General features: G+C 41.8%; 1 protein-coding gene across 2 annotated transcripts in view; it reads left to right on the top strand.

The window, feature by feature from the left end:
* rusc2 (RUN and SH3 domain containing 2) overlaps positions 1-25774 on the top strand; it is a 41243-nt gene that overhangs the window by 9396 nt on the left and 6073 nt on the right. Inside the window, exons 2-11 of one of the 2 annotated variants that reach the window (XM_041999233.1) lie at positions 7193-8956; positions 9792-10356; positions 14644-15333; positions 17377-17571; positions 17987-18157; positions 19424-19500; positions 22543-22717; positions 22853-22958; positions 24225-24271; positions 24649-25702. In XM_041999233.1, coding sequence (XP_041855167.1) covers positions 7388-8956; positions 9792-10356; positions 14644-15333; positions 17377-17571; positions 17987-18157; positions 19424-19500; positions 22543-22717; positions 22853-22958; positions 24225-24271; positions 24649-25702 — 4649 coding nt within the window. In that variant the 5' untranslated portion in view covers positions 7193-7387. The remainder of the gene's footprint in view (positions 1-7192; positions 8957-9791; positions 10357-14643; positions 15334-17376; positions 17572-17986; positions 18158-19423; positions 19501-22542; positions 22718-22852; positions 22959-24224; positions 24272-24648; positions 25703-25774) is intronic. The other variant, XM_041999234.1, reaches the window with a different exon arrangement.

Below are 25774 nucleotides of genomic sequence, written 5' to 3'. Positions count from 1 at the left end.
TAAGGTCGCATTCACACCAGCCTTTTCGACCTGAATCCTAGTACATTTGTTCAGGAAGTCTGCTTCATTTGATAAGTTGTGAATGCACAAATTAACCCTGATTTATTTTAAATAAGCAAATTCTGGTCTAAATGCAGGTCTTGGTCCGCTTTAAGTGAGCCAAATACAGGAGGTGGTCTACAAAGCAAAGTGCATTGAGGGTAAACACAACCAGAACATAAGTGTATGTGGAATGATAGGCGGCTCTGGCTGGAAGGAACGTCTCGGTAGAAGTTCTGATAGAAATACGGTCGACCCAAAACCGCTAGGGTCTTATGCAGCTCCATGTTTTACTCTGATGTGAAAAAGGAGTTGTTGTGCATTAACCAATAGATGAGCAAGTTTTCTTCTTCCTTGTGTTTCTTGTCTCCTTCAGTAATTCTTGATTCAGCACCGCCTCTGGCGAGGAGTGAAATACGATATTTAAAAAGTCAGATTAGTTTGAGTAGTGCAGCGTGAACGCAGACTCGGTCTGGAAGAATGTTGCACCCCTCAATTGAACCGAGTCTCCAACCATACCGAGTGTAGAGACTGTCCTGGTGTGTATGTACCCTAATTTAACTGGTTTAAATAAATTAAGCATGCTCAGCTGGGACACACCGTTTTAACTTAGGACTGGGCGATATGGCCTAAAAATGATATTCTGATATTTTTTGGCGTTATCCCAATATACATCTCAATTTTTTTTTATCTCCTCTAAAACACAGAGTAAATATAGAATTCAACATTATCTTGCATTAAAAAGACACCAGGACTTAAGCAAGCTCGGCAAAATTTATTTTTACTGTGTTCTTTCTCTCTCAACAAACTTTTTAATTATTGAACCAGTGGCCTGCACTCAAACACTTAATAAAACCCATGTTTCTCCAACCATTATATTAGAAGGGCGCCCCAAACTCCCAACAGCAACTCCCACCAACCCTAGAAGATCAAGTTTATTTCTAACTTTTAAAATCTGCTACATTTTTTTTGTTGTTGTTGTTTAAATTTTGCACCATGTTACAACCTGCTAGGAGAAAAGGGGTGGCAACAATAAAGACAGGAACGAACAAAGAAACTCAAATCCAAACAAGCTCGACTAAAGGCCTAAAACAGCGTTTGATTCTGAACAAACTATTCCAAGGCCTAAGGCCGTTCACAAAACTAAAGTACAACAAAGACCCAAATTAGTCCATCTATGGCTTTTCCCAAGCCTTTACACAACAAATGAACCTAATTCACAGGTCAGCAAAACACAAGTCCAGAGACTTCAAGCTGCTCTGAACGACCACATCTGCCCTGAATGATTGTCTGCAGCCTGCTTAAATAGTGGAGCTCCAGGTGGATGTCAGACAATTGGGCCAATCACAGGGTGTCACAGACAATGAAGGTGGGTGATGATGGAGCCAGCCAATCGCGGACAGGTGATGGTACAGCCAGGTACTTGCTAAGGAAATCCAGACAGCTGGCCAGTCACCTGGTTGCAACCAAACACAGTAATTTAAATACATTCAGACCTGGGTCCGTAACACACCACATCACAACAATTGCAGAGTCGACCACTTGCAAAATTGACATAAATATCTGGTTTTAAGATCAGCTCTTATTTAATAAGAGCAGCTGGAGGAGAAGCAGGTGGAGGAGTTTCCTGCTTCGGTGTACTAAGAACTTCATGACCACTGGGAAACATGCACAGCCGAACAGTCAGTTTCCTCATGAAACTATGAAAACAGTCACATGCAGACAGTTTGTTCACGATACGTAAAACTTCTCGGGATACATCGAGTATATCTGATATATCGCCTAGCCCTATTTTAAATGCTTTTTTTTGTTTGTTCAATTATGGTTGTTTGTTCCGCGAATGCTTCTAGCATTTGCTTATAGCAAACAGAATGATGGTTTGTATCCATGTTATTGGCTAGCCGACCACTGAATCGAGGTACGTTAATGTATTGTTACAACCCTATCAGTGATTCAGCAATAAACGATCCTCTTCTGCTAAAGGCCAATTTAAATTGGCATTGATGTCCATTTTGAATTGAGTGTATTAGCTATCACTACGTCTACACAGAGACCTGTCTTCTGCAGTTGTTTTTATTGCACAGATTCACAGGATTGTTTCAGTAAACTGGGCACAGACTCCATCCATCATCATAATTGCCCTCTCCTCTGGATGTGTCATTTGTCTTTTCCTGGTGCGGGTGTGCCTTCCCTCCTCCCAGGCTCACATTTATTCCTGGAAGTGCAGCCCTCATGATATAAGAGGGAGGATGTCCTTTGTTACAGCTGTGCTTTCCTTTTCCTCAGTGCTTCATAAATGGGTCATTTTCCCCGAACCTTTTCTCAAAAACTGTGGCAATAATTTCCCAAAGAACCCATAAAGCAGATGCTTGTAGAAAACAAAAAATGATCAGTCTGTCAATATTTTTCTTTTCTATTTAAATAGTTTTTTTTTTATTAAAATCACTGGTTTTACTTTTTCTTACTCATCTTATGAATTTCTATTTATTATGTACAGTTTATCCTCTAGTTTTCTGATGAATGGAAAAATATCCAGTTTATTATTTTTAAATTGTAGTCTCTAGAGAAATGCATTTGTATTTTCAATAAGCAATTTAATTGCTCTTCATAGCACATTTATGATAATGACCTACAGCTGACTGCAGATCATTCAGATGATTTTCGATGTGCCCCATATTAAATACACCTTTAAGAAATGTTGAGGTTCTCGTACAGACAGGCACTGCACTGGGAGAAAGAGAAAGAAACCTGCTTCCACAGAGCAGGGCTGCTTCTAATTGGCTGATATTGTAGCTGGGGTTTCTGCTGATGCGTGGGAAGTAACGTTTCATTGGCCACAATCAGCCTCTTTGTTCTTGATAACCAGCTATCTGATCTGCTGTAATCTAGTAATGACAAATAATTTAATGCTGTTTTTATTTGGCGTGAAAAGAACAGCACATGTGTTTTCTTTAGCCCTCATAGATCACTATGGACATTTTTATCCATTGTGGGAAGGTTTTTCTCTTCATGTGGCCAGCATTTTGGTTGTGTTAGTTCAAAAGGCACAATTGTTTGTAACAAAGTCTCAGTCCCGCTTGCAACTATCAAATATTAAATAACTATCAGGATTTTAACCATTTAAATGCCAGCTTGATTACTTAATATCACAGTTATTTATGAAAAAATAACACACACACACAGATTGGAGTAAAAATCAAAAGCACAAGTTTTATCCAACACTTGGTATTTAATGTTGACTGGCAAGTCTTTGATGCGTCGCACAGCTGTGTTTCTGGAGGCTGACATTGTTGAAGTCCGGCATTTTTTTCTGGGCACATTGTTTTGGCGATTTTAACGAGACACTGTTTTGTGTTGTTCCCGTCTGAAAGGCTTGCCATGTCTGGCAATGAGTTGAGCGACTTCTGCATTTCTTAGAGCGGGAAAACTACTGTTGCTGACTCTGCAGAATAGCTGCCATGTGCTTCACTTTCTGCTCTCACTCAGCACCAGTGTAGGACGCGAAGGTCTCATGTTTGTGTCTCTTAGTGTTGTCGTACATTATACTCTTTCATCACTGCCACAATTTCACTGCAAATCAAACACGTTTCCCTCTAATTCTTTGAAAAAATAATTATTTTCCCACTGTGTCTGAAATTTTTTTAACTCACGGTCTCTTATGTTTCTTTAATGTTTGGTAACCTGTGGTAATTTTTTTCTGATTCTCCTTCTTTTAGTAGAGCAGCGGCCTTGTTCAACAGTAGCCCCCCTTGGTGGTAAAACTAAGAAATGCAATACATTCAAGCAAAAGTGCGGGCCACATTCTATCGCAGGGGTGGCCAACGTCAGTCCTCGAGTGCCACAATCCTGCAGGTTTTCCATGCATCTCTGCACCGACGCACCTGACCTAAACTAATGAGTCATTGTGCAGATCCTTATAGGCTGTTTTATCCATTTAATTTGAGTCAGGGATGTTGGTGCAGGGATGCATGGAAAACCTGCAGGATTGTGGCTCTTGAGGACCGACGTTGGCCACCCCTGATCTATTGTATTTACAAAATTTCCTGAGGGCCCATTAAAAAATAACTGTAGGCCGCAGTTAGCCCACTGGCCGTAGTTTGAACACCCTTGGGTTACTTACTTAAGCCATATTCTCTGTACAAGAAAATGGACTTTATACCTGAAATAAACTAAACCTGACAGTTCAGGCTAGTGTCCACATAAGGCCAGCTGTCATGTCAGGACACTCATTAAACACTCCAGCCTTCTTTACTCTACAGCTAATCTCTTAAATCCATTTTGGCTTCCCTTGTTTGGTGCTGAGTGTCTGCGCTCATTTTCCTAATGACTAAGCTCATGCTTTTAATGGTTCTTCCTGTCGAGAGGAACTTTACTTTGCATTAAAATGACCTTTTTAAGCATTTTCTACCGCCCTCCACTGGTAATTGTGCATTGTTTTTCTTTTCCATATGACTAATATCAGAATTGGGCAAGTTTGTACAAAATAGTCAACAACCATTAGTACGCAGAGCTGCTTCCAGTCAGTTGAATAAAAAATGAAAAGATTAGGATTTTATGTAATGTTATTAGGTTCTTACTTGTAGCGTTATTTTCCCCAAGCTCCCCTGTTTGTTATGGTACTGGAGGATCTCTACATTTTCTTAGTTGTAGTGAAATGATGATTGTAAAATTATTTGTTAGAAATTTTAAAAAAACTGTTAGAAATTAAGATTACATGGAAAGAAAGTATGTGTTTTATGATAACAGGATATAAAACAGTAATGGTTAGAAGTCATGGGATGTAGTGTATGGATTTAGCTTTGCCCTGAAAAGCTATCACAAGGTGCCCTTGAGCAAGGCAGGAGACTACCATCTGCTTTATTCAAGACAAAGCGAAGAGTTACTGCTTCAAAATAGGGTTTAACCGTCTGTAGTTGCTTTTCCTCCAATAACAATCAAGTTAAGACTCTAAAACAAATCATTATTTTTCAGAGTTTATGAAAAGTCCTCATTTATTTGAGCCGCAGAGCTCTCAGCTATGAGATAAAAAGGCTCAGCTCTACAGGTGAAGCTGACAGCAAATGCCACTCTATTCTCAGTTTAAAGGTCACCTGTCAAGAAGCCGTCTCAGCTATTATGGTGCAACCAGGTATCCTGGTGTCCCTCTGCTAACATTTAGATCTGCACCCTCAGAAAGGTGATTAAGCCTCCCTTGCTACACACGGTAATAATTGCTCTTAAAGGGGTCTTTTCATTATTTTGCATCAATGTTTTACTGTTCATATAAATCTGTATTTATTAAACTAGGTATTTACCATATTACTTTATATTTGTCCCATTTATGGTCAATTTAAGCAGAAAATATTCCACTTTCATTTCCTGACAGGAATTTAGACTTGATTTTAATTACCTTAAGATTATATAGAATTATGCTTAATTAAACAGGTAAGATTGAGGCCAAGTTATGAGTCAGTGTTTTAAAACAGGCCTTCAGCACTAATCCGGCTTATAATGTTCCTTTCATTATTACTTAACTGGAAAAACTGAAGACGGTTATTAATTTAACAAGGCTAAATGTGATTAATCTGGCTCTAGCAGGGTGGCTTTTTTTACAATACATAAAACAATCATTTCAACGCTAATATGAAATGGCATGGACAAATGATGGAGAGTGTTTTCAGAGTCTTAGCTGAAAAGTACTGTGTCTTTTTAGATAAGGAAGCAAGTGAAAGGCTGGAAAAATAGAAGAACAAAGTTGTTTGTTTCATTCAGCTGTGTGACAACATCTTGCAAAAGAAGTAATCCTATCATAAATGTGGTAAACATTATGGGAAGGTTTACATAATTCATAATTATATACCACTTGCTAAATGCAATCACTCATCTTTGAAGAATCATCTATGCAACAGAACAATATCTACAAGTATTCAGCGTCATTCTGCAAAAATATAGATTCTACATAGTTCTATCTATCTGCAGCCAAATGCAAATAATTTTCATGTGCTCTTTGTGTAGAGGCACTGGGGGAAGATGAAGTCTGTTCTATCTGTGTGATATTTAGGGTGTGCTGTGTGAAAAAGGGTGAGATCATCGCCCTGTTTGAGAGTCAGCTGCTTGACACGTATGTGGATCTCACAGTTTCCACATCATGTGATGCTGACTGCTGCGTCTGAAGATTTAGATGCTTGATAATGTCCTGTTACTGGAGCTCTTGTAGATGAGATTATTTGTTAGTCATGTTAGAGTTTGTAAAATATTCAAATCCTCTTGGGGGCTCTCATGAAGCCTTTAATGGGGGGATAGGACTGTGTGAAAACACTTCTGTAATGCCTTTTGTTGCTCTGGAAGGGCTCGGCAAAATCTTGTAATGCCATGACATGACGACGATCCCGGCTTTACTTAGTCACTCAATTTTTAAAGAAGGTTTGGGAGTCTTAAATGATGCTGTTCAGCTGGATGACTGTAAGCTCCAGTGATTTTTTTTTTTAACATCTTATTTCTTGTCTTTTCCCTCCACTGAGGTGGAAGTACACTCACCTGCCACTTCATCAGGTCTCCTTCCCCAGTATCGGTTGGACCACCTTTTTATCTTAGGAACTACCTTAGTTCTTGGTTTCATAGATTTAAGTAGGTGTTGGAAATGTTCCTAAAATGCTCCATATTGACATGATAGCATGACACAGTTCAGAATGTGGAGCTGAAATGGAGACTCATCAGACCAGCAACGTTTCTCTATCTTCTATTGTCCAGTGTTGGTCTGTGTGAGTCTGTGTGAATTGTAGCCTCAGTTTCCTGTTCTTAGCTGACAGGAGGCACCCGGTGTGTCTTCTGCAGCTGTAGCCCATCTGCTTCAAGGTTGGACGTGTTGTGTGTTCAGACATGCTGTTCTGCAGACCTTGGTTGGAACCAGTTTGAATTCCTGTTGTCTTTCTATCATCTCTAACCAGTCTGTCCATTCTCCTCTGACCGCTGACATCAACCAGACATTGTGGTCCAGACAACTGCTGCTCTGGATATTTTCTCTTCTTCAGACCATTCTCTGGAAACCCTAGAGATGGTTGTGTGTGAAAATCCCAGTAGATCAGCAGTTTCTGAAATACTTAATTCAAAGTCACTTTTGCTGTAACATGCCTGCACTCAAAACACCCTTTCTGTCTTTTTATGTATTTTCCAGATGTACCACTCTGACCACGGCGTAGACTTTCCTGACCTCTCCTTCCAAATCCCTGGCAGGACTGCAGAACTGGGCCCGACAAACACAGTGTGAAAACAACTGTCAACAAGCAGTGCTTTCACCTTCTTTCACCCACACAGGGCCTCCCCCAGCTGCTCTAGCTCCACTCCCACCATCCCCTCTTTTTCTTGGACCATGGACAGCCCTCCTAAACTGTCTGGTGAGACCCTGATTGTGCATCACATTCCCCTGGTACACTGTCAGGTGACGGGGGGGCGGCAAGGTGGCTGCGGGAGCTCACTGAAGAGGAGCAACCCATTTAGCCCACCGGAGAACCTGGGCCTGAGTCGCACCACATCCCTGCCAGAGAGAGATGTTCTCCAGAGAGAGGCTCTGCTCTACAGCAGCCTGATCCAAACCTCCAGTGGCTCCTGGTCCTCCCACAACGGAGGAAGAGAAAGGAAGGGTGGTGGGCGAGGGGGCAGCACGGCGAGCGATGATTCATCGTTTACCTCGAGCAATTCAGAGGACCAGCTGATTACAGCTCACACGTTACCCAGAGCCAAACCGAGGAACAGGAATCCCCTGCGTCATAATCCATTCCTGCTGAATGCTGAAGATGAAGAGGAAGAAGAAGAGGAAGATGGCGACAACCTCAGTGGTTACCTGGAAGACTCCTCTTTTCACCTCCACAGTGACACAAACTCTGTGCTCGATGACGGGATGGCTCCCTTTCATTTGCACGACCTTGGCTTTGCTTCCGAGCCCTTTCTTTTACACAGCTCAGTAGGAGGAAGCAGCCGGGGATCCCTGAGAGGTGCAGCCTCAGATCTGTCCAATCACCTGGAGGACCTGAACATCCTGGGTCTGGACAGCCAGCGCCGCCACGGAAGCAGCGGCTCCAACATGTCTATGGATTGCGGAGAGCATGACTGGGGCGACGACGATGAAGAAGACGAAGATCATCCGATGAAGTGCGGCCGAAGTAGCAAGACGGGTTCCTACTCCTCCAGCTCCTCCACTCAGCACTGCTCCTGCTGCGCTCTCTCGCAGAACTACCCTCAGCACTTCCCTGAAGCCTTCTCTGAGCCTTTCTCCGAGTTCCAGCAGGGTTACGGCAGCGACTCCTCCTGCAACAGCTCCGACGGCATCCTCGTCAACTTCAGCGCCATTTACAACAAGATGAACAACAGCATCCCAGAGAAGCAGCCTGCGTCTGGGCCTGGCAACCTGAACAGCTCCACCGATCACTCCTGCATCTCATCTGTTTCCGATCTAGCAGGAAACCAGCACGACTCGGCCGGAGGAGCTTTTTACTTGGACCTTCACACCTCCCCGACCGAACCTCCCTGTACACAGGAGCAGCCGTCCTGCCTTTCCAACACCTTCCCTCAAATCCGTGAACCACACCTGTCCACCTCCTCCACCTGCTCTTGCTCCATGGAGCACCAGGGGGCTCTCGACCTCGATGCCAACTGCAACTCCTACCACCCACCTCATGGCGGCTCCTCCGGAGACCTTGCTTCCTGTCTGCAAAGTCAAGCCCGCTTGGTTGTCGCCACCCAGAACTACTACAAACTGGTCACCTGCGACCTTTCGTCCCAGTCGTCTCCGAGTCCCGCCGGCTCCTCGGTCAACAGCTGCTCTGATGAGCACAGCAAAGGCAGCCCCACCCCGACTCAGCCCAGCGAGTACTTCCTGTTCAGACAACGAGCCGATGAGGAGGGACTAGAGGAAGAGGACGAAGATGGCCATTTATCTCGAGTAAGCTTTTTTCTTTTTTCATTACTCTTAATGATTCACGGGGCCATTTATCAGGATAATCTGGGGAATTTTTATATAATAATAGGGTATTTCTTGATTTTAAATTAAAATGTTTTATTAAGTTCAGCATTCTTGTAATCTCTCAAAGCGAAGAGTCGCCTGCTCTAATGATAAAATATCATAAAAATATATATTTTTTTATATGAACTATGTTCCACTGTCAGAGAAATGCATCACAAGATGCCTCTCAAATCCCACATATAAATTCCTTATTAGTTGAGTTTGATGTTTTCATTTAATTTTCTTGAAAATTTTCAAGCATGTCATCAAGATCTTCATGATTCAGCTGCAAGGGCTGTATGTAAAGTTACTGTGCACTACTAGAGCCATGTAATTTCCACAATGCAAGAACAAGGACGGATATTGACTGTGGAGCTGAAATCAATTGTAAAACAAGGAGTATTTTGGAATTTGCTCATATGTGGGTGTTATCTGTTACAGCTACCAGTGTAAGAGTTTTTTACTGTCTCTGTATGATGTAACTTTGTAGTTTGGTGAAGGTTCATCAGATTAAAAGCAACAGCAGGGCAGAAAAGACTGATGTATTTTAAGGACTGAATCATAACTGAAGGCCCAGGACAGTGACAGTAATTCCAGTAATTCCTAATCTAAAATAGCCATGATGATACTGACGCTAGTCTGGCACTGGCTTGTTTTAGACCACCATCTGCAGTTAGTTGCATGAAGCAAATCCCATCATAGTGGAGATTAACAAGATTAAACAGTTTATTAAAATCTGTGTTTGTGTTTTGAATTCTTTTTCTCCTTTATTCAGCGAAATGATGATGATGATGAGGAAGAGGACAAAGAGGAAACCACCCAGGAAGCTGCTGGTGGGGCCGAAACTGCTCCTGCCATGATTCAGGGCCAGGTGTATGTCAACATATCCCCCCCCACGACTGGACGGGGAGTTGTTGGAGCTGGAGGCCCCTCTGGAAACCGCCCCCGATCTCGCAGCTACGATCGCAACCTGGACAAGTCTCCGTCTCCGCGGCTTGGCTCTTTGGAGCGCATGCTCAGCTGCCCCGTCCGGCTCAGCGAGGGTGCCGCCTCGACCCCGCCCCCTCCCCCTCGTGTCACCTCCTTCGCGGAGATCGCCAGAAGCAAACGGAGAAACGGAGGAGCGGGGGGATCCCCGCCACTTAAGTTGGCCTCAGACCCTTTTGCCTCTAATTACTCCAACCACTCGCACTCCTCTGTGGATTTCTCTCCGATCCTGGAGCAGCGCTTGGAGGCAGCCAGTCCAACGCTGTCCCCTGTTCCCTTTACAAGATGCTACAGTCATGGAAACGTACAACGACACCTGGAAGGGGCGAGGGAGACTCGGACCAAAGCAGAAGGTAGGTCCCTGCTAACGATAAAATTACTTTTTAGGTCTTTTTTTGGGGGGGCTGGAAAAGTCAAAAGTTGGGTGCTTTTGCGTGCTTAATGTTTATGTGTGTGTGAGATATGATTAGGTGTGTGTTTGTTTTTTAATTTGGTTATATATGTGAAGGCTTACTTTAAATTTTAAGTTGAAATTATTTTGATTTGATATTTTTATTCACAATTAATAAAACATCAAAAACAATATAAAAATAGATGCATTATAATATGTAAATAAAAATAAATAAAAGGAAGTGGTTTGTTGTAAACTTGGGATAAAAGTTTAAGTATAACCTGCCTCGTGGCTGCAGTGATGGAATATCTCCCTCAATTTGGGTGATTATTTTCTTTAAGCCTGGGACACACATAAGGATTTTTTTAATTTTACGAGATTTTTTATCTGGTCGAGACCTCACACGTGACGATGAAAAAATCAGGCATTTAACAGTTTTAATCGTACTGTGTGTGGTGTGGTTCGATAATCTCATCACAAAACAACACACACATAAAGATTCTGTCCTGCAACTCATCTACAATCTAGTCCTCCGAGCCAGACATCTCACGTAACAAAAACATAGAAGAAGAACCATAGCAACAACCGGCAAAAAATCAAGAAGAAACATAGTAACAACCGGAAAACACAACACAGCATGGAAGAAGATGTATGGGACGAGGGAATGATTGTGGTCTGGATGTAGACGGCGTGAACACAACTTCCTTGTTCTCCAGTCAGCTCGCTCCCTGATTGGCTACTTTCCGTACCACGTCACCATCCACACTTTCACAATTCATGACTCATTGGCTTTCCTCACACATATGAAGATATCGGGTCGTAAATATTGAACATGTTTCTTAGCTACGACCCGTTTTGGAGTGGATTATTGGGACGAATCTGCTCGTAACACACCTCAGACCAAATTATAATTGTGCAGAAAGACTCACGATAATCGGGAGTTTGCTGTCTTTTGTCAGGAAGAGGCAAAATCGGGACAAAAACAGCCCGATAATCTTTATGTGTGTACCAGGCTTTAGTTGCATGAAAAGACGGGCCATTATCAAACTGCAGCATGTCTTTAGCCAGAAGGAAATTAGATTTACTCAATAAATAAAATAGACATAGCAGAGTAGTTGTTGTGTGATGTGTGCCTGATTTAGACGTTCTGTGTGTGTATAGGAGACCATGTCCTGGTGTGAAGTCATGTAGATGTTTTCAGGACAGACTGATGCAGATTGTGTGTTTTAACTTTAGCAGGTATGAAAGGCTGAAGTGGGCCAAACGTGCTCTGAGTAACAATCAAGTGAGAGAGGATAATGATGCAGACCCCCCACCCACCCACTGTGCTCTGCGTAACCATACTGAGCTCTGTAGCTCTGCTGTGTGTGTGTTTCTGTTTGTCTCTGTTTGGATGTCATTGTGATCCAGGGCGCCCTGAGGCCTGAATTATACCAAAACAAGGACTCCGGTTGCTCTGTAAAATTTAGCTAAACACCTCACCACTAGCATACATGTATACAAGTGACATCTGACTCCAGTGTCCTAAAGCTTTTTTAGTTTTACCTGAGGATGTTGTGGGTGCTGATCTTAGACATTCTTAGTACGCCAAAGCATGTTTTTGGGTAAAGTTGTGCAGGAATTTGCTGGTTTTGTTGCCTTCTGCAGCAGCTTTAGCTTAAAATAATTTCCAGTAACTAGTTGTTTGGCCCACATCTGATCAGTTTATTGATGCTGACAACAGGCAGCGCTGGTTGGTCTCAGCTGTTTGCTGTGTTGGTGTTTACATAAACACACACATACCAACACACTCATCCTTGGAATTCCTTTAGAGGACGTCTATGTACAATATGTCAGGAATGAAGGTAGCAGAGTGGGAACATCCCACAAAGCCTCAGCTGTCCTGTCTTTATCATTTCACACAACTGGAGACTCATAAAAGGGGAAGAGTTCAGAAACATAAAAGGATTATCTGGTAGTAATGTTGTTGCTTGACAATTACCCCCTGTTCCTCTCCTAGTTATTTGGATAAGACAGAATGTGTGTTAGTGCTACTACATTTCCCTCTGATCATATCCAGTCTCCTAAAAGAGGTTGTAATGTTTTGTTTTTTATGAATAAGCAAATTGTGTAAAATTGGATTAAAATTGGATTAAAATTGGATTGTTTGTATAACAAAAGCCTCAAATAAAATGGACTAACCTACCCTGAGGTCGCTATTATCTGCTCCCACATCTAATTTTCTGCATCATTTACATAAAAGAGCAGCAAGTAGATGTCTGTAAAGCTGTATTAAATTACTCTGCTTGTAATGTGCTTGTTTCCAAAAGGAAAAGTTAATATTTAGAGTAGGAGAGAGCTTTTAGACGTTTACCTCCATAATATGGATGTTTTTTTAGCATTAAATCTGAAGTAAATTAGTATTAATGATAAAAATCCAGATTGTGGAATCCAGTATTTAAAAAAACTGTAATTTAAATAATTGAAAATGCCCTTATATTTCCTTTTTAGAGTTTTATTTACAAAATAAAATGTATTATAAAAGTGTAGTATTGGTTGTTTTTATTAAATTTGCCCAACAAAGAGCAGAAGAGCACTTTCCCAAACTTTCCGCTGAAGCAAGATCAAAGTAGTAGTTTGATATTTTAAATCATGCTCTAAGCATTGGGTGTTATTTTATTTGTTTAAGCCCTTCAATAGTAGCTTGAGTGGGGCATTTCTAAAGTATATATCTTGTGTCTCAGATTGTTCTGGACTTTATATCAATGTATCCTGAAGGACTGTGATGATTTAAGACTATAATGAGATGCTATGCAGCATGTTAGATTATATATTATTCATTAGACTTCACATCACTCAGCTGTGCCGTCTCACTGCAGCCTTTTTCAAAAGCCCCAGGGAGACAGTTTGCTCGCTAATGATGCTAACATGAAGCACAGAGCTGCGAAGGAAAAGCTGTGGCTGTCTGATGGATTCAGATGTGGGAGAGGAGACCAGGCAGGGGAAAGAAGAAAGAAACTAAGAGGTGGAGACTCTGGAAATTTTTAAAATAGAGGGATGATGAAGCAGATAAGTGGCAGAGAGGGAGGCTTTCTCCTCTGGGTGAGTAGCACTGCTCAGCCTCCAACCCCTAACAGCAGCTCAATGTCGCCACCTGTGGCCGAGAGGTATTACTGCGCCCAGCTCAAGGGGCAGCAGTGGGCCGGCTTACGGGTGACAAACAGCTTGCGCAACGCTGCACACGTCACACACACTCCTGTCTGTCATGCAGCACTCTGGATCTTGGAACACACACACACATGAAAACACACTCAGTTTACCGAGTCAGTGCAGAAAAAGGCTTCTTCTTCAAGGTTTCTCTTCTGACGCAGTGTTTTCAGGTTAAGTCCATGTCTGTTGGAGTGTATTTTTGGGTGGGTAGCGTGTTTGTGTGTGTGTGTGTGTGTGTGTGTGTGTGTGTGTGTGGGCCTGACAGTGCAGTATGGCTGTCTGTGATAAGGCCTGTTGAGCTTTGTGTTTTCTGGTTTCAGTTATGACCTTTCGTATCTATAAAGTATATTTCTGAAATGATTGTAGATTAATTATTTAGTCAATCCACAGAATGAACTGTAATGGCTTCATTAATTCACCGATTTCAGCTTAATGTTTGACATTGATGTAAATCTAAATGGATTATCTTCCTTTCACGCAGCAGGTAGGATGTTTTAGAATGTTTAAAATTTTATTTGAAGCCATTAAACAGAATTTTTGTGCGTCAGCATAATGAACACTGTTGCAGGAGGCTTTGTATCAGGCTGTATGTGCCATTTATTCTTGTGGACCTATCTTTTTCTTGGAATTCCTTTTTGCACAAATTGTTAATTTTGACTTGAACTTCCAACATGTTTAGGGTCAAACAACCAACCGTTCACTTTAAATAATACTTCAATTGAAGATATGTATGAAGAATCCATGCAGCATCAAGCACTGCGATATTTTTGTTCTTTTCTAATCAGCTTTGTGAGTCAAACATGAATGTATTTCATATTTTTTATTAAATTCAAAGTTTTTCCTGCACATATGAGCTTGGATGAATATCTAAGCAACTTGAGTTGACAAAATGAACAGATCCATCAAAAATTTGAATATAATCAGATATTTTTTATAATGACATGACACTAAATAAACTCTGTACTTTAAAAAAAAAAATCAGCATTTGGAAGATTGTAAATTTTTCTTGTGTTCTCTACAACGACTCCGTTCACTAACTTAACACTTCTTCTTCCATCAGGTGGTCTTTCAAGTTCGTCCGACAGCCGAGCGCCGGTGGTCCGCTACAGCAAAGATCAGCGGCCCACCAGCCTCCCCATCCAGCCCTTCACATTCCACCACCAGTTCAGTTCCAAGCCCCCTCAGCCCAAGCCTCTGCTGCCCCTGCTCACCGGCTACCATCCTGGAATGCAGGCCCGCTCCAGCTCGGGTTCTGGTTCAGGCGCTGCCTCCGGAGGTCCAGTCAGCGAGGACAGCGAAGATGCGGCCGAAAATAATGTACATCAGTACCCGGGTTCTTTTAGCACAACAGTTCCTCCTCCTCTGGATTCGGTGCGACCATCTCCTCTTGGGAGCTACTCCCCGGTTCGCCTCCAGGGGACAACCAGCTCTGGGACTTGTTCCACCTGCACCCCCAGCCCACAGCCCTCACACAGCCTCTCCTGTCCGCTGTCAGCTGGCCTCGGCATGCTTCACACCAAACAGGGAGAGGGGTCGGCTCCATTACCTCCCACACCTCCACCTCCATCCCTGGGAGTGAAGAGAGGGGTGGTGCCACCATCACTGCCAGCAGTGCAGGGACAGTGTTTCCACCGTGGAGCTCTGCATAGCTTACCATCACTCCATAGTGACACTCTGAGCCCGCTGGGCTGTCTGGACTCTGGGAAGCATGTGGAAGGAGGCAAAGGACCTGGAACCAGATCACAAAATGGTAGGTTTATGAAGAAATTAGGGATGCTGTCGGGCAGAAATGCTGCTTAATGTGAAGATATTTGTTATTACTGTCATCACAAACCACAATTTGAAAACCTGAACATCACTGAGTCAGAATTAATTAACTAAAAACTATTATTTTTATAATTAAAGATTTTCAAGTTTCACAAGAGTAATTTATGCTTTACACTGTTTTACACTTTGTCCATCTTTTCTGTTTGGTTCTTTATCACTGTAATTTTTATTTCTTGTTATTCAGTTATAAACCTCATCACAACAGACTTAAGCCTGGGACACACATAAGGATTTTTTTAATCCTATGAGATTTTTTTATCTGGTCAAGACCTCACACGTGAAGATAAAACATCAGGCATTTAACAGTTTTGATCGTAATGTGTGTGGTGTGGTCTGATAATGTAATCACAGAACAACACATACATAACGATGCTGTCCAACTCATTTACAACCTAGTCCTCCGAGCCGCACATCTCACATGACCAAACGTGATCTAACAAAAACGTAGAAGAAGAACCATAGCAACAACCAGCAAAAAACAAAGAAAGAAACACAGCAACCACCGGAAAACACAACACAGCATGGAAGAGGATGTGTAGGACGAGGGAATGATGGTGGTCTTGGGACTATTAACAGAAAAAGCCAGAATTGGAAACAAAATAACAGACTGGAGACGGCGTGAACACAGTGTTTATTTACTTCCTTGTTCCCCAGCCAGATTGCTCTCTGATTGGCTACATCCCTGCCACGTCATCACCCACACAGTCACAATTGCCGGCTTTCCTCACACGTGACGATATTGGGTCGTAAATACGGCTACGACCCATTTCGGAGTGGATTATAGGGACAAATCTGCTTGTAAAACACCTCAGACCAAATGATAATTGTACAGGGAAATTTTATAAGACTCAGGATAATCGAGCATTTGGTCGGGAAGAGGCAAAATTGGGACAAAATCAGCCCGACAATCCTTATGTGTGTACCAGGCCTTAAGGTTCACAAAAAAAGGCAAATAATGCTTCAGTTATGGTCTTGAAGATGATTGTAGACCCTCAGTTATCAAGTTTCACTCCAAGGTGCCCAGATTATCGGCTCTCCACCGCCATGCGGAACAGCTGGTATGAGATGTTTGTGCTGATACGCTGTGTTTACGCCATACATAATAAACAAACATCTCCACTCTGGTCTGGCCTGTCCAGAGGACATTGTTTCAAAAGTATTTTGGTTTTCTTAAGATGCAGCTTTGCAAATGTAAACCATGCTGCCATGTTCTCTTTAGAGAGAAGAGGCTTTCTCCTTCAAATCTTTCAAACAAGCCATACGTCTTCAGTCTTTCTCTAACTGAACTGTCATGCACTTTAACATTTAACATGCCAGTGGAGGCCTGAAGAGTCAGAGATGAAGGTTTTCTCTCTGAACTTGAGCTGAACTTGCTGGGATATCTACTCCTGAGAAGATTTTCAGCTGTTTTCACTTTGAAATAATCTTTTTTGCTATAAAATGATGGACCACAAATATTTAGAAATAACCTTGTAACACTTCCCAGATTAATAGAGAGCAACGATTATTTCTCTAAGATCATCGGTCAGAGCGTTGGTCTTCTGTTAACACACCTGAATGCTGCAGACCAGAAAACGGCCAGTAAGAAGAACCAGATAATAATAATAATTTATTTAGTCCTGATTAATAATATCTTCTACTATAAAGAGGGCATTGCTTCTGTTTCTCGTGACTAAATTGCTTGCATCTGCTCATAAACTCAGACGTGATCGGGGACAGTTGGATGCTGAACAAATACAAGCCGAGCGTTGATGTACTTGAACTAGAAGCTGCTGTTGTTCTTACTTCTGTTTCTCTTTTCTTCTCTCCATTTCTGCATGAACCAAAACCTTTCCCTGTCCTCCCTTCACTGTTTCCACGTGCCCCCCCTCTGCTGCTTTCTCCTCATTTTCCTGACAAACCATCCTATAACCCCCACCTGTCCTTCACCATCATTACAACCCTAACACCTCCACGCCCCCAACAGCACACCACCTCTCTCCACAGGCTCTCAAATGGAGGGAGTACCGTCGTCGAAACCCTCTGGGGGTGGAGAGGGTCTCTGGGGGCCACTCGTCTGGTTGCGTGGAGCTCAGACGGGGCGGGGGAACACAACCTGCCAGACGCAATGTGTTCGATTTCCCTGCAGCTCACTCTGGCCACGCACTGGGACGGCTCAATGGTGCTCATGTTGGATTATCTAGATTTAAATAAAATAGGCTTGGATACGTTAAACTTTATAACTTCTTTAGGAAGCTCAAGGTCCAAAGATTATGTAAAGTAAGAGTAAAATACTAGAAGAGGTTTTTTTCTAGCTGTGTTGTTTATTGTTTATTGACAGTAAGTTTATAACCTTGATGCCTATTTTTGCAAATGTGCAACAGACCCCTTCCAGTCTTCTTTTATTTTATTGAATAAAATCATTAATCACCTACTATCATTTATTTATTACTTTTTATTTTTATTCATTTATTTAATTTTGTAGCTTACTTTATTTCAGACTCTTTTTTTTTTTTTTTTTTTGCTGTATAGTTTTGGCATATTAGTAAATAAATTTAGATGTGAGCCAGAACTGTGTTTGTTTGCTTGTTTTTCAGTGGGTCAGTCCATGAAGCTGCAGCAGAGCTACAGCGACTTCCTGCCAGACTACTTCTCCATGACGGAGAAACCACCCGAGGAGTTCTGCCTCTCACCCGACGCCTCATCCTCTTCCTCATCCGGCTCTTCTTCACAGCCCCACATCACTGTTGACCTGACACAGAAAAGAGGTGAAGCTCTGTATTTATATGGATGGGTATGACGGACAAGGGGCCAGTGGGAGGAACACTTAGTGATACTGATTTGGTTTGTTATACATAGCAGAAGTAGGGATTTGCTCCAGCACACAGAGATGTATCAGTTTCTATTTATCACCAACATTGATGGTTGTATTTTTGTGTAATTTAGATTTTTAAATAAAGTTAAGGTGTAGAAATGTGTTTTTTTTTAATGCAGTCAAAAGCTTTGAAATTAGTCTAATCACAATTCTTGAGAAAGTTTAACATCATCTCCAAAAGAGCTGTGATGTTGTTTAAAATGTAAAGAATGCAGTGATGTGCAGCATGGTAGATCGCACTGGTTGGTCATGTGACCAGTAGAAACCCACACTTCAAACATTTCACTTCAGCTTCCACCTTGCAAACACGCTGATGAAAAAATCTTAAACCAATGTTAGGAAAAGGAGATTTTCTGATGTTAGAGAGAAGGAAGATATTAATGTTAGAGTCTCTTACTGACGTTTCACATCCAACGGATGCAGAAGACAGGAAGTTAAACTGTCTTATTTTTGATTTTTTAATTAGTAAAGATGCTTTTACTTTTTTTTTTACTGTCCTGTCCAACATCATAGCAGCAAAATGATAATCTGGTTGCTGAATTGTGCTGAACAAATTTTCTCTACGAAGGGGAGGCCTATGGGTGAGGCTCCTCTTGATAATCTGATTCATTTGTTTCTTTATTTACTTTTAATCACGGAATCTATGTAATCTTGCTGGACCTGACCGGAGGGGACAGAAAAAGATGGAAAATAGTAAAAAGAAGCAAAAGGGAAAGAAGAAAGGAGACAAAAACATCACAGACAGAAGCAACGACCCTTCAATCCACACCATCACCAGACAACAAACTGTTACACCTGTACATGAACACACCAGAAAATTTTCTACAACTTTTACAAAAAACAGAAACACACACGCAGAAAAACAGAGTTGCTAGTCATTAAGAGTTTTTAAATAATAAACAAATCAAAAAGACCTATCATGAAAGTAGCACAACAGCGAAGAAAAAGATGCTTTTTCTCAGTACATTTTGTCTCATGTCTGAAGAGGCAACTGTTCAGCTTTTTATTGCACAACTAGATGTTACTCGGTATTTTCTTTGCTCTTTTGCAGGGTGAAACCGTCACACCAAAGCGCTTTTTGCTGTAGAAAAAGAAACTGCAGGGAAGCTATCGAGCTTAATTTCTAAACTTCATCTCTGTTCCCCCTTCATTTGGTCAGGTTTGGTGAAAGCCGTGAACACAGCAGTGGATCTGATTGTGGCACACTTTGGCACCAGCAGAGATCCAGATGTGAAGGTAGGAAATGTCAGAGATTCACAACCACACTAAATATACAGCATCTTTTCACGGGTGATTAAAGCTCCCAGAGTAACACTTAGAGCCTGTGGGGGGTTAACAACTTTAGGATACTACCACAGAGCAATCAAGATGAAAAGAAAGGATGGGGGGTGGATGTGAGTTAAGTTTACAGCTAGATGGTGCTATCTGCTCACTAATATTCTCTTTTCATTTTCGCTGACTGCACTAGGTCAAGTGAATATTTCAAGTCCTTCATTCCAAACAGTTTTACTATTTTTGGTTGCAAATCCAAGAAAATGACTGGAACAATTTACAAATCACCATTAAAATTAAAACTCCTTCAAAGTGCAACAGATTGTTATGATCTTGTATGCTCCCAGATCACACTTTCATAGATAAATGCACATGTATGTACACACATGTGTTCATACATGCATGCATACTGATCTTATCTTATTCATGATATTGTGACCATCTGTGAAGACACAGCTGGTCATTAAAGATTGTGATCAGGACTGTTTTTCCAGGACTGTTATATTTAGTGCCCCCTGGGAGTGAATACAGTTGTAGAAACACATCGAATGACTTTATTGCCTCAGTGGTTGGTTAACATGGACCAGCACCAGAGTCCTGAGACTTACTTCACTTCTAACATTGTCTTCTGGTTGTGTTTGAACTGTGGTCGCAGTAAACAGCTGTGTCTTCACCGATCTGAGTGTCTGTCGTTTTCCTAACACATATATAGACATTTATTCTCTTTTCTTTCTTGTTAATATAAACATTAATACATTTTCTTCTTTCTCTCGCCATTGATTTACATGCTTGTTTTTACGGGAATCTGCGTTTTTACTGTTTGCTATGTTTGTTCACATGTATGTGTTTTTGTTTTTCTCTCTATTGGACCCTCTGGCCAGGTAATGTTTGTAAATGAGAACTGGTTGTCAAACATTTTACCTGGAAAAATATAAGTAAAATATGTTAAACAGTCTAAGACTGATGGTTTAAGAGCTGTAACTTCTTTCTCTTTCTTATTTATTTTATTTATCCCAGCTTTAATCCTGATATTTGGGTTAACAGGGTAGACCCTATCACACCTCTTCTGACCTCTACTCTTGTTTTTGTCCTCAAATCAGTTCTGTATCAGACAGCAAATTAGTGGTTTAAAAGAAAATCTGATGATTTTCCAAAATACTTTAACTTTTAAAATATTTTAGTGGATTTTGGCACAAGCATGTAAAAATTTATTTACATGCAGCTCACGAGAAATGTCCTCTTATTCTTTTTCTTCATCCCTCCCTCTCTTATACTCTTTTTAAAAACTCCTCCTCATCAAAATCTTCCTTTTTTTTATTTATTAATAATAACCAACAATGACAACCACCAACAGTAAAACCCAAAAAACTCAGTAACCAACACCAAAGGAGCAACAGAAACATATTCCAACAAATACTAAAAGTAAAATGGAAAATAGATGAAAGGAGGGTTAATAACATTTTTATATAAATAACTCAGTTGTGTTACCGCAGCATATAAAGGTGTAAGTGGGAGGGGGGTAAGAGTGTGTGAGTGTGAAGGAGAATGTGGATTTCTGTCAAAGATATTGATTATAGAACCATAATCTGAAGAAAGAGAGAAAAAGCACCAAAGAAACTTCCTTCTCTTACTTCTTCTTCTTCACCGCCTCCCATTCTCCCTCCTCTTTTTTTACCCCTCATCCATCTTCTTTTCCACTTCTTTCTCCTCTTCTTTTTCTTAATAACAATAATAATAATAATTATATAAAAACAAGTGAAAAGAATGTAAATGTCATTGCTTTGAGCAAACAGATTATTTACCTTTATAAAATGTTATTGAACCCACACAACAAAATAAAAAAAATGTTCTAGGCAAGGTAAAATAAATTTATTTGTACATCACATTTCATGTACAAGACAATTCAGTTTGCTTTACATAAAACATTAAAAGCATTGCAGATGGTGCAGGAAGCAGTAACTAGTACGTAAAAAAACAAAGAAGAAAAAGCTTAACTACAGAAAGATAAAATGCAGGATATAAAGGTTCCAGTAGGAGGAATTAACAGTTGTTTTAATAAAAGGTGACAAACAGAAAAGTTTTTAACCCTGATTTAAAACTGCAGAGTTTCAGCAGACCTGCAGTTTTCTGGGAGTTTGTTCCACATGTGAGGAGCATAAAAGCTGAACGCTGCCTCTCCACGTTTAGTTCTGACTCTGGGAACAGAAAGTAGACCTGACCCTGGTGACCTGAGGGATCTGGTTGCTTCATAACCAACCAGAAGATCCTGAATGTATTCTGGTTCTAAACCATTCAGGTCTTTGTAAACTAACTGCAGGATCATTAAGTTAATTCTTTGACACACAGGAAGCCAGTGTAAAGATCTGAGGACTGGAGTTATATGATCCACTTTCTTGGTCTTGGGGACTCGAGCAGAAGCGTTCTGGACTAACTGCAGCTGTCTGGTAGACTTTTTAGAGAGACCTGTGAGGACAGCGTTACAGTAGTCCAGTCTATTACAAATAAATCCTACTGAAACGTCAGTCCTTTAGTCCTCCAGATGTTCTTTACTTAATATAAGGCTGACTTCACATCTGTCTTAATGTGATGCTGAAATTCTGCTCTGAGTCGAGTACAACTCCCAGATTACTAGCCTGGTTGTTAGTTTTGAACTTTTCTCTGTGAAGCAGTGAACTGACTTTTCATCTTTCTTCCTTGGTTCCAAAACTGAAACTGAAAAATTGTTTCAGTTTGTCTGAATGAAGTTCTGGAATATCCAATCTTTAATTTGATTAATTTATTTGATCAGTGTTTGGATTGGACTATAGTCTTGTGTTGACATGGTTATTTGCTTTTGTGTCATCGGCATAGTTATTTGAACATATTTTTGTTATTTTTTATATAATTTGAGTAAAAGGGAACATGTAGATGTTGAACTGCAGGCACCCCAAGATGGTGCCTTGAGGAACTCCACAGGCTGTTTTAGTTTGATCTGTTTTTTAGTTTGTTCCTCTGTATTCCCACCAGGCTAAGCTGGGGAACAGCTGGGTGAGTCCCAACGTGGGTCACCTCATCCTGAAGTATCTGTGCCCGGCCCTGCGTGACGTGCTGCAGGACGGTCTAAAAGCCTACGTCCTGGACCTGATCATCGGACAGCGCCGATGTCAGCCTTGGAGCCTCGTGGAGGCTTCGACACAGCTGGGTGAGGCAGTGGTGGGCAGCTGAGGGTCTAACATGGCAAATACGTTCATGTGATTGTTTTGACTGCTGTACATCCAAAACACACTGGCTCAGATTCTTGTCTGCAGTACTAAAGTCCTTTCTTCTCTCCCATCAGGCCCATCCACACGTGTTCTCCACAGCTTGTTTTCAAAAGTTAGCCAGTACTCGGAGCTCACGAGTCATAGCATGAGACTGAATGCATTCATCTTCGGCCTACTCAAGTAAGTCATCTTTGAAAGGCTGTTTTAATTGTTATTCCCGTTCTGAACCTGAATATTGTGTTACTGTGTGCAGGAGGTTCCTGTATTAACAACTCCCTAGTGTAAAAGCAGCAGGAGCATACACTAATCCTGCCCAGGCACTTTTCCCCCCTAGATTCGCACAATTATCCACAGCAGACATAACAGCCCAAATATAAGAAAGAAAGGTTTTAATGTCCTCATTGTCTTCCATCAGAAGCAGTTCTTTGGCTGGGCTGTATTGATTTTGATGTCGTTGGTTATTTCCATCCACCACCTGCTTTTTTTCGTAGTCAGTACCTCTAGCAAACATGTCTACAAGTGACTCTGACTCGAGGTTCCTCTGGCTTTCTCAGTTTTACCTGAGGGTGTGGAGGGTGTTAATCTTAGTTTCAGACATTCTTGTTTCTCCAAAACATGTTGGCAGCAAACTGCTCGTGTGGCCGCCTCCAGCGATTACTTTAGCTCAGCATCAGTAAATAGTTGTTTTGTCCACGTCCGACCTTTTAATAATATTAATGATAAATAAAAAAAAAAAAAATATTAATAATAATGGATTAGGTTTTATATAGCGCCATTCAAGGCACCCAAAGCGCGTTACAGTGTATCCATTATTCATTCACTCCACATTCACACATTGATGGCAGAAGCTGCCATGCAAGGCGCTCAACACGACCCATCAGGAGCAATTAGGGTTTCGGTGTCTTGCCCAAGGACAACTCGACATGAGCTTGATGGGCTGGAATCGAACTGGCAACCCTTGGGTTACAGGACGACCACTCGATCCACTGAGCCACGTCACCCCCAAAGATACTTTGTTGTTTTTCGTCTATTTTCACCACTCAGCATCTCCAATAACACGGCTGCTCTGCTGCTGCATGTTAAGTGGTGCAGTAGTAATAAAAGTCCCCCTCAAACGGTTCCCTGCTGCACCACATTCTGAATGGTTTTTTTACTGTTTAGACCAGTTTTGGTTGGTTATAGACAAATTCATATTTTGACAGAATTTAAAACCTGGTTCTTGACATGAACCAGCGTACCACCCAGGACCCTCATAGTTCCACATAAGTTTGATACCACTTCAGTTCTGGAAGATCAAATGTGATTCAAAACCATGCTGGACTTTAAAGTGTGGACTCATTCACCTCCGATTTTAAAATGGTTATAAAGCTATGGATTAATGACTGATGTAGTAATAAATGTACGAAGTTCTGCTGCAGAGTGGTCATGATCTTCCTTCTGTTTCAGCCTGAAGTCTTTGGAGTTCTGGTTCAACCACCTCTACACACATGAAGGTAAGACCAAGGTATCTTGGTTAATTTATCACTTATGAAGTTTTGTCACATGATTGTTTCTTTCTTCCTGAGCAAACTCCCAGAACACTGCAGGTCTGCAATTTTAAATCAGGGTTAGAAACGTTTCTGTTTGCTGCCTTTTATTAAAACAACAACACACAATTCCCCACACTGGAACCTTATCTCTTGCATTTTATCTATTTTATTTGAGCTTTTTTCTTTTAAAGTTTGTTTTTTAATACACTTTTTATTACTTTCTGCTGTAATGCTTTTAATGTTTTAGGTAAAAAAGCACTTTGAATTGTCTTGTAAATGAAATGTGCTGTACAAATAAATTTATTTTGCCTTGTTCTAATGTTGCTTGTTTGCTTTTACAGATATCATAGCAGCACACTACAGCCCGTGGGGTTTCCTTCCTCTGTCACAAAAAGCATGCCAGCTGCTCTTTGAGGAGCTGCTCCTCCTGCTGCAGCCGCTGTCACTCCTCCCCTTCGACCTGGACCTGCTGTTTGAACCACACCTCCTCCAGAAAGGACAGGAGCATCTGCGCCACAAGGAACAGCTTTGTTCTGCAGGCCAGAGCATTGACCTGTCCACACGCTCCACCTTCCAGCTCATGAGGGGGTGGAGCACCACCGTCAGCGAAATGTGCAAGGACTCAAGCGCAGAGGCAAAGAGAGAGAGGGCAGGACTGCGGAGAGAAGGAACATGGCCGAAAATGGAAGGAGCCGGGTCAAGGAGAGACGCGGGGGGAGTGAAGTCGAGGTGGAGCAATAGTGATGGTGTTACAGCTGGGCCTGTCAGCAGATCGGCAGTGATGGAGGTCGGGTTTGCCAACCTCTGGAAGGAAAGGGCAGTGGAAGGCCAGAGAGTGAAGGGTGTTGGGCAAGAAAGTCGTGGAGATGGGGAGGATCTACCAGAAACGGGCAGGAGGAAGGAGAAAGACAAGGATCCTGCAGATGAGGGACGTCAGCGTCAAGACAGACAGGCTGGTTGGTGGTACCAGCTCATGCAGTCCTCCCAGGTCTACATCGACCAGTCAGCAGAGGGGTCAAAGTTCATTAAGACAGAAAAGAGGAAGAAGTCCTCAGAGAGACGACAGGGCCAGCCACCACCCACGAGGGAAGGTGTGGTGGAAGGTGCCGAGTCAAGCCATGAAGGGGAGGGAGAGAAAAGCAGCAGTTCAAGTGTGGAGTCGGCTGCTTCCAGAGGAAGGCCTTCGTGGATGGGCAGCCCTCCCGAGTCTGTTCTGAACCAGGCCAAAAACACAGATCCTCTAGAGGTTACTAGGACTGGAGCCCAAGCTGCAGCCCAGGAGGAGAGCTCCACACAGGGACAGAGTTTACGCTGGGGCCGGCTCTTTGGTTCAAGTGTTGGTTCTCCTCAGAGAGTAGAAAGAGCTGAACAGAGAACAAAACCTCAAAAGACCAGGTGAGAAAGGTTAGGAAACCAGTGAGAATCACAGAAGCCCAGTCTCACTATTTGTAATTTGAAAAGATTGAC

The sequence above is a fragment of the Melanotaenia boesemani genome, chromosome 11, assembly GCF_017639745.1.
Source record: "Melanotaenia boesemani isolate fMelBoe1 chromosome 11, fMelBoe1.pri, whole genome shotgun sequence".
Classification (NCBI taxonomy): Eukaryota; Metazoa; Chordata; class Actinopteri; order Atheriniformes; family Melanotaeniidae; genus Melanotaenia; species Melanotaenia boesemani.
Note: the sequence above shows the minus strand (reverse complement) of the source record. Positions and strands in the feature narration are given on the sequence as shown.